Source organism: Seriola aureovittata, chromosome 13 (assembly GCF_021018895.1).
Source record: "Seriola aureovittata isolate HTS-2021-v1 ecotype China chromosome 13, ASM2101889v1, whole genome shotgun sequence".
Taxonomy (NCBI): domain Eukaryota; kingdom Metazoa; phylum Chordata; class Actinopteri; order Carangiformes; family Carangidae; genus Seriola; species Seriola aureovittata.
In genome coordinates, this window is record NC_079376.1 from 16,319,253 (window position 1) to 16,333,909 (window position 14,657).

At 33.8% G+C, this 14,657-nt stretch overlaps 1 protein-coding gene across 1 annotated transcript in view; it reads right to left on the reverse strand.

Annotated features, from left to right (window-relative positions):
- The window catches only part of crim1 (cysteine rich transmembrane BMP regulator 1 (chordin-like)), a 44,973-nt gene that overhangs the window by 2,862 nt on the left and 27,454 nt on the right, over positions 1-14,657 (reverse strand). Inside the window, exons 12-14 of the mRNA XM_056392633.1 lie at positions 13,623-13,844; positions 12,674-12,796; positions 168-346 (exon numbers count right to left, since the gene is read on the reverse strand). Of these exons, the coding sequence (XP_056248608.1) occupies positions 168-346; positions 12,674-12,796; positions 13,623-13,844 (524 nt within the window). The remainder of the gene's footprint in view (positions 1-167; positions 347-12,673; positions 12,797-13,622; positions 13,845-14,657) is intronic.

Below are 14,657 nucleotides of genomic sequence, written 5' to 3' on the forward strand. Positions count from 1 at the left end.
AACTACATTAATCCTAATGTCATGACAGGTTTAGCACTGGCTGTGGCAGAAGGTGGAAGATCAAGCTAAACTCTCCTTGACCCATACACACATCAACACTGCAGTCACTGCTATTTATAAGAGGGAGTCTGCATAATTTAGCAGCATTTTATTCCAGTGCCTCTCACCTTCTTTGGTGCACTGTAGCAGGACATCTGCACCCACTTCTTTTTTTTGTTGATGAGTAACGCCACAATGAGGAAGATGATGATGGCCAGGAGGAGACCTGCCAGGATCCAGGCAGCTGATTGGTAGATGAGGGCCATCTCTGTTTGGCTGGGGTAATTCTCACCCAAACCTGGCTCATCTGTGGGACAGCATTGACATTGGATATCCATCCCAGCATATAAAGGTTTCCCCTCCCATTTCAAATGTTATTATTGCATCCTGCCAATTTACCAAATCTAAATTCAAAACAGCTTATTTCCTTGCTAAAGCGTTTGACAAATATCTTAGCTCAGTGCTCAACAATAAAACATTAATGCTGCAGGTTTCAAGAGCTCATCTTTAGCCAATATCCATTTATCATTATTGTTTTAGTTGGTTTATATTTCACTGATTTATCAAGGCATTCCAAACACGCTCTATTAGTATAAACACTCACAGGGATTGGCAGAGAGAGTATGGCCATGATGCCAAATAACTAAAATGGGGTTACTAATACGAAGTGTGTTAAAGGGAGTAGGGAGATAAGTAATGAAGACATTAGCTGGACTATTACGTTTTTATTCCATATAATGCTATGACATTGTATGTCTTGCTATACTATGACTTTTTTTGATGACTTTCTATGATGTTTTTATGACATTTTTATGTCTTACTGTATTATGACATCTTAATGCTTTACTTTACTATGATGTTTATGATTTATGCCTTACTATATACTATGGTATTATTTCAGCCCACCCAAGAGCTGTGTCCCTAACAAAGATTGAATCAATGAATGACATTTTTTTAATGCCTTACTAAACAATGACTTTTTTTCTTTTTTTTTTTTTTTAACCTTTAATGCCTTACTATACTATGACGTTTTTATGACTTATTATATTATGACTTTTTTTTTTACTTTTAATGTCTTACTATACTATGACGTTTTTGTGATTTTTATGCCTTATTATACTATGACTTTTTTTTTTTTACTCTTAATGCCTTACTATATTATGACATTTATGACTTACTATACTATGACATTTTTATGTCTTACTATACTATGATTTTTTTCTTTTTTTTTTTTACTATTAATGCCTTATAATACTGTGATGCTTTTATCCCTCACTATAGTATGACGTTCTTATGTCTTGCTACATTATGATGTTTTTGTGATTTTTAGGCCTTATTATACTATGGTATTATTTCAGCCATAACCAACCCTGAACTCAGCTCCGTCAGGTTCTCATTAAACCACTGGCGTTGCAGCCTGTATGCAAATGTATGAGTATTCTGCAATGTCTTTTGTTGGAGTTGATTTCATGTTTTTTTTGTGTTGTTTTTTCTATGGACCCCCCACCCATGAGCTGTGTCCCTAATAAAGATTGAATGAATAAATTACGTTTTTATGATTTTTTATGCCTTACTATACTATGACTTTCTTTTCACTCTTTGTGCCTTACTATATACTATGATGTTTTTGTGATTTTCATGCCTTACTATACTATGATGTTTTTATGCCCTACTATACGAAGGTATTATTTCAGCCTTAACCAACCCTGAACTCAGCTCCGTCAGGTTCTCATCCAATTGTGGAAGCACTGGCGTTGCAGCCTGTATGCAAATGTATGAGTATTGTGCAATGTCTTTTGTTTGGAGTTGATTTTATGTTTTTTTTGTGTTGTTTTTTTCTATGGACCCCCCACCCATGAGCTGTGTCCCTAATAAAGATTGAATGAATGAATGACGTTTTTATGCCTTTTTATGCCTTACTGTACTATGCCATTTATATGACTTTTTATGCCTTACTATACTATGACTTTTTATGCCATTTTATGCCTTACTATACTATGCCGATTTTATGACTTTTTATGTCTTACTACACTATGATGTTTTTTATGCCTTACTATACTATGCCGTTTTTATGACTTTTTATGTCTTACTATACTATGATGTTTTTATGCCTTACTATAGTATGCCATTTTTATGACTTTTTACGTCTTACTATACTATGATGTTTTTATGCCTTACTATAGTATGCCGTTTTTATGACTTTTTACTTCTTACTATACTATGAAGTTTTTATTCCTTACTATACTGTGCCGTTTTTATGACTTTTTACGTCTTACTATACTATGATGTTTTTATGCCTTACTATACTATGCCATTTATATGACTTTTTATACCTAACTATACTATGACGTTTTCATGACGTTTTTATGGTTTATTATACTATGGTATTATTTCAGCCTTAACCAACCCTGAACTCAACTCCGTCAGGTTCTCATTAAATTGTGAAAGCACTGGCGTTGCAGCATGCATGCAAATGTATGAGTATTGTGCAATGTCTTTTGTTTGGAGTTGATTTTATGTTTTTTTTTGTGTTGTTTTTTTCTATGGACCCCCCAACCATGAGCTGTGTCCCTAATAAAGATTGAATGAATGAATGATGTTTTTATGCCTTTTTATGGCTTACTATACTATGCCCTTTTTTTGATGTTTTTATGCCTCACTATGCTATGATGTTTTTACGAGTTACTACACTAAAACGTTTTTATGACTTTTTATGCCTTACTATACTGATATTTGTATGCCTTACAATACTATGTCGTTTATATGACTTTTTATGCCTTACTATACTATGACTTTTTATGCCATTTTACGCCTTACAATACTATGAGGTTTTTGTGATTTTTATGCCTTACTATACTATGCCGTTTTTATGACTTTTTACGTCTTACTATACTATGATGTTTTTATGATTTTTATGCCTTACTATACTATGACTTTCTTTTCACTCTTTGTGCCTTACTATATACTATGACGTTTTTGTGATTTTCATGCCTTACTATACTATGATGTTTTTATGCCCTACTATACGAAGGTATTATTTCAGCCTTAACCAACCCTGAACTCAGCTCCGTCAGGTTCTCATCCAATTGTGGAAGCACTGGCGTTGCAGCCTGTATGCAAATGTCTGAGTATTTAGCAATGTCTTTTGTTTGGAGTTGATTTTATGTTTTTTTGTGTTATTTTTTTCTATGGACCCCCCAACCATGAGTTGTGTCCCTAATAAAGATTGAATGCATGAATTACGTTTTTATGCCTTTTTATGTCTTACTATACTTTGATGTTTTTACGCCTTACTATACTATGACGTTTGTATGCCTTACTTTACAAATATTTGTATGCCTTACTATACTATGCCATTTATATGACTTTTTATGCCTTACTATACTATGACTTTCTTTTCACTCTTTGTGCCTTACTATATACTATGACGTTTTTGTGATTTTCATGCCTTACTATACTATGATGTTTTTATGCCCTACTATACGAAGGTATTATTTCAGCCTTAACCAACCCTGAACTCAGCTCTGTCAGGTTCTCATCCAATTGTGAAAGCACTGGCGTTGCAGCCTGTATGCAAATGTATGAGTATTGTGCAATGTCTTTTGTTTGGAGTTGATTTTATGTTTTTTTTGTGTTGTTTTTTTCTATGGACCCCCCAACCATGAGCTGTGTCCCTAATAAAGATTGAATGAATGAATGATGTTTTTATGCCTTTTTATGGCTTACTATACTATGCCCTTTTTTTGATGTTTTTATGCCTCACTATGCTATGATGTTTTTACGAGTTACTACACTAAAACGTTTTTATGACTTTTTATGCCTTACTATACTGATATTTGTATGCCTTACAATACTATGTCGTTTATATGACTTTTTATGCCTTACTATACTATGACTTTTTATGCCATTTTACGCCTTACAATACTATGAGGTTTTTGTGATTTTTATGCCTTACTATACTATGCCGTTTTTATGACTTTTTACGTCTTACTATACTATGATGTTTTTATGATTTTTATGCCTTACTATACTATGACTTTCTTTTCACTCTTTGTGCCTTACTATATACTATGACGTTTTTGTGATTTTCATGCCTTACTATACTATGATGTTTTTATGCCTTACTATACTATGGTATTATTTCAGCCTTAACCAACCCTGAACTCAGCTCCGTCAGGTTCTCATCCAATTGTGGAAGCACTGGCGTTGCAGCCTGTATGCAAATGTCTGAGTATTTAGCAATGTCTTTTGTTTGGAGTTGATTTTATGTTTTTTTGTGTTATTTTTTTCTATGGACCCCCCAACCATGAGTTGTGTCCCTAATAAAGATTGAATGCATGAATTACGTTTTTATGCCTTTTTATGTCTTACTATACTTTGATGTTTTTACGCCTTACTATACTATGACGTTTGTATGCCTTACTTTACAAATATTTGTATGCCTTACTATACTATGCCATTTATATGACTTTTTATGCCTTACTATACTATGACTTTCTTTTCACTCTTTGTGCCTTACTATATACTATGACGTTTTTGTGATTTTCATGCCTTACTATACTATGATGTTTTTATGCCCTACTATACGAAGGTATTATTTCAGCCTTAACCAACCCTGAACTCAGCTCCGTCAGGTTCTCATCCAATTGTGGAAGCACTGGCGTTGCAGCCTGTATGCAAATGTATGAGTATTGTGCAATGTCTTTTGTTTGGAGTTGATTTTATGTTTTTTTTGTGTTGTTTTTTTCTATGGACCCCCCACCCATGAGCTGTGTCCCTAATAAAGATTGAATGAATGAATGACGTTTTTATGCCTTACTATACTATGTCATTTATATGACTTTTTATGCCTTACTATACTATGACTTTTTATGCCATTTTATGCCTTACTATACTATGCCGTTTTTATGACTTTTTACGTCTTACTACACTATGATGTTTTTATGCCTTACTATACTATGCCGTTTTTATGACTTTTTATGTCTTACTACACTCTGATGTTTTTTATGCCTTACTATACTATGCCGTTTTTATGACTTTTTACGTCTTACTATACTATGATGTTTTTATGCCTGACTATACTATGCCGTTTTTATGACTTTTTACGTCTTACTATACTATGATGTTTTTATGCCTTACTATACTATGCCATTTATAAGACTTTTTATGCCTAAGTATACTATGACGTTTTTATGGTTTACTATACGATGGTATTATTTCAGCTTTAACCAACCCTGAACTCAGCTCCGTCAGGTTCTCATCCAATTGTGGAAGCACTGGCGTTGCAGCCTGTATGCAAATGTCTGAGTATTTAGCAATGTCTTTTGTTTGGAGTTGATTTTATGTTTTTTGTGTTATTTTTTTCTATGGACCCCCCAACCATGAGTTGTGTCCCTAATAAAGATTGAATGCATGAATTACGTTTTTATGCCTTTTTATGTCTTACTATACTTTGATGTTTTTACGCCTTACTATACTATGACGTTTGTATGCCTTACTTTACAAATATTTGTATGCCTTACTATACTATGCCATTTATATGACTTTTTATGCCTTACTATACAACGATTTTCTTTTCACTCTTTGTGCCTTACTATATACTATGACGTTTTTGTGATTTTCATGCCTTACTATACTATGATGTTTTTATGCCCTACTATACGAAGGTATTATTTCAGCCTTAACCAACCCTGAACTCAGCTCAGTCAGGTTCTCATCCAATTGTGGAAGCACTGGCGTTGCAGCCTGTATGCAAATGTATGAGTATTGTGCAATGTCTTTTGTTTGGAGTTGATTTTATGTTTTTTTTGTGTTGTTTTTTTCTATGGACCCCCCACCCATGAGCTGTGTCCCTAATAAAGATTGAATGAATGAATGACGTTTTTATGCCTTTTTATGCCTTACTATACTATGTCATTTATATGACTTTTTATGCCTTACTATACTATGACTTTTTATGCCATTTTATGCCTTACTATACTATGCCGTTTTTATGACTTTTTACGTCTTACTATACTATGATGTTTTTATGCCTTACTATACTATGCCGTTTTTATGACTTTTTACGTCTTACTATACTATGATGTTTTTATGATTTTTATGCCTTACTATTTTATGCCGTTTTTATGACTTTTTTATGTCTTACTATACTATGATGTTTTTATGCCTTACTATAGTATGCCGTTTTTATGACTTTTTACGTCTTACTATACTATGATGTTTTTATGATTTTTATGCCTTACTATACTATGCCGTTTTTATGACTTTTTATGTCTTACTATACTATGATGTTTTTATGATTTTTATGCCTAACTATACTATGGCGTTTTCATGACGTTTTTATGGTTTATTATACTATGGTATTATTTCAGCCTTAACCAACCCTGAACTCAGTTCCGTCAGGTTCTCATTAAATTGTGAAACCACTGGCGTTGCAGCCTGTATGCAAATGTATGAGTATTGTGCAATGTCTTTTGTTTGGAGTTGATTTTATGTTTTTTTGTGTTGTTTTTTTCTATGGACCCCCCAACCATGAGTTGGGTCCCTAATAAAGATTGAATGAATGAATGACGTTTTTATGCCTTTTTATGGCTTACTATACTATGCCCTTTTTTTGATGTTTTTATGCCTCACTATACTATGATGTTTTTACGAGTTACTACTTTATGCCTTACTATACTGATATTTGTATGCCTTACAATACTATGTCGTTTATATGACTTTTTATGCCTTACTATACTATGACTTTGTATGCCATTTTACGTCTTACAATACTATGAGGTTTTTGTGATTTTTATGCCTTACTATACTATGCCGTTTTTATGACTTTTTACGTCTTATTATACTATGATGTTTTTATGCCTTACTATAGTATGCCGTTTTTGACTTTTTACGTCTTACTATACTATGATGTTTTTATGCCTAACTATACTATGCCGTTTTTATGACTTTTTATGTCTTACTATACTATGCCGTTTTTATGACTTTTTATGTCTTACTATACTATGATGTTTTTATGCCTTACTATAGTATGCCGTTTTTATGACTTTTTACGTCTTACTATACTATGACTTTTTATGCCTTTTTATGCCTTACTATACTATGTGGTTTTTATGATTTTTATGCCTTACTAAACTATGCTGTTTTTATGACTTTTTACGTCTTACTATACTATGATGTTTTTATGCTTTACTATACTATGCCATTTTTATGACTTTTTATGTCTTACTATACTATGCCGTTTTTATGACTTTTTATGTCTTACTATACTATGATGTTTTTATGCCTTACTATAGTATGCCGTTTTTATGACTTTTTACGTCTTACTATACTATGATGTTTTTATGCCTTACTATAGTATGCTGTTTTTATGACTTTTTACGTCTTACTATACTATGATGTTTTTATGATTTTTACGTCTTACTATACTATGATGTTTTTATGATTTTTATGCCTAACTATAGTATGACGTTTTCATGGTTTACTATACTATGGTATTATTTCAGCCTTAACCAACCCTGAACTCACCTCCGTCAAGTTCTCATTAAATTGTGAAACCACTGGCGTTGCAGCCTGTATGCAAATGTATGAGTATTGTGCAATGTCTTTTGTTTGGAGTTGATTTTATGTTTTTTTGTGTTGTTTTTTTCTATGGACCCCCCAACCATGAGTTGGGTCCCTAATAAAGATTGAATGAATGAATGACGTTTTTATGCCTTTTTATGGCTTACTATACTATGCCCTTTTTTTGATGTTTTTATGCCTCACTATACTATGATGTTTTTACGAGTTACTACTTTATGCCTTACTATACTGATATTTGTATGCCTTACAATACTATGTCGTTTATATGACTTTTTATGCCTTACTATACTATGACTTTTTATGCCATTTTACGTCTTACAATACTATGAGGTTTTTGTGATTTTTATGCCTTACTATACTATGCCGTTTTTATGACTTTTTATGCCTTTTTATGTCTTACTATACTATGATGTTTTTATGCCTTACTATAGTATGCCGTTTTTGACTTTTTACGTCTTACTATACTATGATGTTTTTATGCCTAACTATACTATGCCGTTTTTATGACTTTTTATGTCTTACTATACTATGCCGTTTTTATGACTTTTTATGTCTTACTATACTATGATGTTTTTATGCCTTACTATAGTATGCCGTTTTTATGACTTTTTACGTCTTACTATACTATGACTTTTTATGCCCTTACTATACTATGTCGTTTTTATGATTTTTATGCCTTACTAAACTATGCTGTTTTTATGACTTTTTACGTCTTACTATACTATGATGTTTTTATGCTTTACTATACTATGCCATTTTTATGACTTTTTATGTCTTACTATACTATGCCGTTTTTATGACTTTTTATGTCTTACTATAATATGATGTTTTTATGCCTTACTATAGTATGCCGTTTTTATGACTTTTTACGTCTTACTATACTATGATGTTTTTATGCCTTACTATAGTATGCCGTTTTTATGACTTTTTACGTCTTACTATACTATGATGTTTTTATGCCTTACTATAGTATGCCGTTTTTATGACTTTTTACGTCTTACTATACTATGATGTTTTTATGATTTTTACGTCTTACTATACTATGATGTTTTTATGATTTTTATGCCTAACTATAGTATGACGTTTTCATGGTTTACTATACTATGGTATTATTTCAGCCTTAACCAACCCTGAACTCACCTCCGTCAAGTTCTCATTAAATTGTGAAACCACTGGCGTTGCAGCCTGTATGCAAATGTATGAGTATTGTGCAATGTCTTTTGTTTGGAGTTGATTTTATGTTTTTTTGTGTTGTTTTTTTCTATGGACCCCCCAACCATGAGTTGGGTCCCTAATAAAGATTGAATGAATGAATGACGTTTTTATGCCTTTTTATGGCTTACTATACTATGCCCTTTTTTTTATGTTTTTATGCCTCACTATACTATGATGTTTTTACGAGTTACTACACTAAAACGTTTTTATGACTTTTTATGCCTTACTATACTGATATTTGTATGCCTTACAATACTATGTCGTTTATATGACTTTTTATGCCTCACTATACTATGATGTTTTTACGAGTTACTACACTAAAACATTTTTATGACTTTTTATGCCTTACTATACTGATATTTGTATGCCTTACAGTACTATGTCGTTTATATGACTTTTTATGCCTTACTATACTATGACTTTGTATGCCATTTTACGCCTTACAATACTATGAGGTTTTTGTGATTTTTATGCCTTACTATACTATGCCGTTTTTATGACTTTTTACGTCTTACTATACTATGATGTTTTTATGCCTTACTATAGTATGCCGTTTTTATGACTTTTTACGTCTTACTATACTATGACTTTTTATGCCCTTACTATACTATGTCGTTTTTATGATTTTTATGCCTTACTAAACTATGCTGTTTTTATGACTTTTTACGTCTTACTATACTATGATGTTTTTATGCTTTACTATACTATGCCATTTTTATGACTTTTTATGTCTTACTATACTATGCCGTTTTTATGACTTTTTATGTCTTACTATACTATGATGTTTTTATGCCTTACTATAGTATGCCGTTTTTATGACTTTTTACGTCTTACTATACTATGATGTTTTTATGCCTTACTATAGTATGCCGTTTTTATGACTTTTTACGTCTTACTATACTATGATGTTTTTATGATTTTTACGTCTTACTATACTATGATGTTTTTATGATTTTTATGCCTAACTATAGTATGACGTTTTCATGGTTTACTATACTATGGTATTATTTCAGCCTTAACCAACCCTGAACTCACCTCCGTCAAGTTCTCATTAAATTGTGAAACCACTGGCGTTGCAGCCTGTATGCAAATGTATGAGTATTGTGCAATGTCTTTTGTTTGGAGTTGATTTTATGTTTTTTTGTGTTATTTTTTTCTATGGACCCCCCAACCATGAGTTGTGTCCCTAATAAAGATTGAATGCATGAATTACGTTTTTATGCCTTTTTATGGCTTACTATACTATGCCCTTTTTTTTATGTTTTTATGCCTCACTATACTATGATGTTTTTACGAGTTACTACACTAAAACGTTTTTATGACTTTTTATGCCTTACTATACTGATATTTGTATGCCTTACAATACTATGTCGTTTATATGACTTTTTATGCCTCACTATACTATGATGTTTTTACGAGTTACTACACTAAAACATTTTTATGACTTTTTATGCCTTACTATACTGATATTTGTATGCCTTACAGTACTATGTCGTTTATATGACTTTTTATGCCTTACTATACTATGACTTTTTATGCCATTTTACGCCTTACAATACTATGAGGTTTTTGTGATTTTTATGCCTTACTATACTATGCCGTTTTTATGACTTTTTACGTCTTACTATACTATGATGTTTTTATGATTTTTATGCCTTACTATACTATGCCGTTTTTACGTCTTACTATACTATGATGTTTTTATGCCTTACTATACTATGCCGTTTTTATGACTTTTTATGTCTTATTATACTATGATGTTTTTATGATTTTTATGCCTTACTATACTATGACGTTTTTATGACGTTTTTATGACTTTTTACGTCTTACTATACTATGATGTTTTTATGATTTTTATGCCTTACTATACTATGCCGTTTTTACGTCTTACTATACTATGATGTTTTTATGCTTTACTATACTATGCCGTTTTTATGACTTTTTATGTCTTATTATACTATGATGTTTTTATGATTTTTATGCCTTACTATTTTATGCCGTTTTTATGACTTTTTTATGTCTTACTACACTATGATGTTTTTATGCCTTACTATAGTATGCCGTTTTTCTGACTTTTTACGTCTTACTATACTATGATGTTTTTATGCCTTACTATAGTATGCCGTTTTTATGACTTTTTACGTCTTACTATACTATGATGTTTTTATGCCTTACTATACTATGCCATTTATAAGACTTTTTATGCCTAAGTATACTATGACGTTTTTATGGTTTACTATACTATGGTATTATTTCAGCTTTAACCAACCCTGAACTCAGCTCCGTCAGGTTTTCATCCAATTGTGGAAGCACTGGCGTTGCAGCCTGTATGCAAATGTCTGAGTATTTAGCAATGTCTTTTGTTTGGAGTTGATTTTATGTTTTTTTGTGTTATTTTTTTCTATGGACCCCCCAACCATGAGTTGTGTCCCTAATAAAGATTGAATGCATGAATTACGTTTTTATGCCTTTTTATGTCTTACTATACTTTGATGTTTTTACGTCTTACTATACTATGATGTTTTTATGCCTTACTATACTATGCCGTTTTTATGACTTTTTATGTCTTATTATACTATGATGTTTTTATGATTTTTATGTCTTACTATTTTATGCCGTTTTTATGACTTTTTTATGTCTTACTATACTATGATATTTTTATGCCTTACTATGCCGTTTTTATGACTTTTTACGTCTTACTATACTATGATGTTTTTATGATTTTAAGCCTTACTATACTATGATGTTTTTATGCCTTACTATAGTATGCCGTTTTTATGACTTTTTACGTCTTACTATACTATGATGTTTTTATGCCTTACTATAGTATGCCGTTTTTATGACTTTTTACGTCTTACTATACTATGATATTTTTATGCCTTACTATAGTATGCCGTTTTTATGACTTTTTACGTCTTACTATACTATGATGTTTTTATGCCCTACTATATGATGGTATTATTTCAGCCTTAACCAACCCTCAAGTTCTCATTAAATTGTGAAACCACTGGCGTTGCAGCCTGTATGCAAATGTATGAGTATTGTGCAATGTCTTTTGTTTGGAGTTGATTTTATGTTTTTTTGTGTTGTTTTTTCTATGGACCCCCCACCCATGAGCTGTGTCCCTAATAAAGATTGAATGAATGAATGACGTTTTTATGACATTTTATGCCTTAGTATACCATGACATTTTTATGCCTTACTATACTATGACGTTTTTATGAGTTACTATACTGTGACGTTTTAATGATGTTTTTATGCCTCACTAAACTATGACTTTTTTTGACTTTTTATGCCTTACTATACTGATATTTGTATGCAGCATCGTCAGATTCTAATCAAGATTGTGGAACGACTGGCGTTGTAGCCTGTATGCAAATATCTGAGTAATGTGGAATGTCTCTTGTTTGGAGTAAATTTCATGTTTTTTTTATGTTGTTTGTTGGTATTTTGTTTTTTCTATGCCTTTTCTAGGCCTTACTATACTGTGAAGTTTTTCTGACTTTTTATGCCTGAGTATACTATGACGTTTTTATGACGTTTTTATAACTTTTGTGCCTTACTGGACCATGATGTTTTTATGCTTTACTATACTTTGATGTATTTATGTCTTGCTATACCATCATTTATTTATGGGGCGGCACTGTTGTCAGTGGTTAGAACTGTTGCCTCACAGTGAGAAAGTACTGGCTTTGAACCCAGGGCTTTTCTGTGTGGAGTTTGCATGTTCTCCCCGTGCCTGCGTGGGTTCTCTCTGGGTACACTATGGCCACTGTGTGGAGGGATGGCCCATTAGGTTGTGATCAATTATGGTGGTGATTTAATAAGCAGGTACCTGTTTCAGCGATGATGGGGGGCACAGTGACAGTGGTGATCCACACTGCACTCTCCACTGTAGCAGTAACCGTTGTCTTGGGGGCATTGGTAGACACCATCACCGGCACGGACGTTGTAATTTCTGTTTAGACAGGATTTAGATCCATTATGACTATGAACAGTATGACTGGTGTATGAACATATCTCACTGTGAGTTAGTGTATGAACTCCCTGGTGTCTCAATTGATAAGCTGTGTTTATAGGAACTGTCCCCTTAACTTCCACTGTAGCGCTTTGTGAAGGCATTACGTAAAAAGCTCTGTTTTCCACTGGGGAAAATAACAAAAACAAAAGGGTCCGGGGAAATGGCTTCATGTCAGAGTGAACAATGGGAGCCTATGCTGAGGTTTTCCTATATAGGAAAAGCTGACACGGAGCTTTGCCTTCCTGTGCCGCCACAGAGAGAGTGTTGCAGGCCGATTCAGCCGGGGACAGGAAACACGTGTGAATGTGCGGATGCTCGAGGAATGTTTTCACTCTGAGTGGACCGTGTGTGTATGTCACATGGAATGTTGTTACGAATGGTCGTGTTTGCCCATGTAGCGCCACAGTGGCTAGGTCTAATGAACAAACACATACACATACACACACATTCAGTCTGACATTTTCTCAGTTACTCCCTCTTTTTGACATGTAGCTTTATGAATTATAACTTTCCCAACATCAGGCATGTGCCTTGTTCCACTGGTACCATTTATTATATAAAGAATAAGAATGGTAGTTTTGCACAGCTGCAACAGTTCTTCTTGGTATGTGGAGATGTTACATAAACCACATTATAGTATGTAAAATAATCCACATTTAGAACTCGATTTTTCATTTATTTTTAGAACAATAAAAATACTCGAGCCTAAAGGCAACTTTGGCACAAAGCAGCTCTCTTTACTGGGACGCACCAAAATACTCACCGAGACAGTGTGGGCAGCACTGGCCCTTGCGTAAGACGGGCACCCTGCAGTTGGCAGCCGGACAGCGCTGAGAGAAACACTGAATGGTGCCGTTGTTGCAGGTGCAGCTGGTGCAGGCGTTCGCCTTCCAGGAGTCTCCAGCCAGCAGCACGTCGCCATCGCTGGTTATGCAGTACTCCTGCTGGCTGCTGTTCACTGGCAGCAAGGGGCTCAGTGTCTCCTCTGTGGTACCACACAGGCAGAAACAGGGTTAGTCATGAAAAGTTAAGCTGAGACATGGAGGTGTGTTCCAGCCTATTTTCTAACTAATACTACAGTTTAACGTGTAGAGTGTTACCATTTTCAAAAAGGAAAAACCGAATTTAGTCCGACTTGCATATAACTACATGGAGATGCCTGAGTCTACATGACTCCTGCATTCAACCCTGCTATATAACATCTCAATCCACAAATGTTACTTGGCCTTTATAGATAAGATGCTTTACTGTATGCTAAACACAAACATAAGTGACTCCATATGGCAGATGTCAGCTCAGCCTCAGACCTTATCTCTGTCTCTCATCAGATCTGCACAGGCCTGAGATCTATGGCCTTTCTCATGACCAAAGACTTAATTAGCATGTACACACACCCCCTTCCCTACTGTACCCATATATCATAGGGCCTGTCAGTGAGATGTGTCTTATTTCCACATTCCTGGTGACCAGGCCCATACATATATCAAAGGCCGGCCTCTGACAATCTGCTTTTGTGAGGGGAGATGCAGCGATAAGGCCGGCCGGCATTCCCAAGGAGCAGCTCTCAAGCGCAGTCATGCATTGCTGATTTGTGGGCCTCATGCTTGGGAGTGCTTGGGATATGTTGTTTTTAAGTGTATGAGAGAGACCTGAGTGTTTGGGTGCAGTTCTAAATAAAATATGCGTGTGGTTTTGTGTTTGCCTTGACATTTGTGTCAGAGTGTATTCCCATATCTATGAGCACGGCACAGATGCGGCGAGATTAGTTACATTCTTGCGTTTCCTGCAAAAAGTTAGA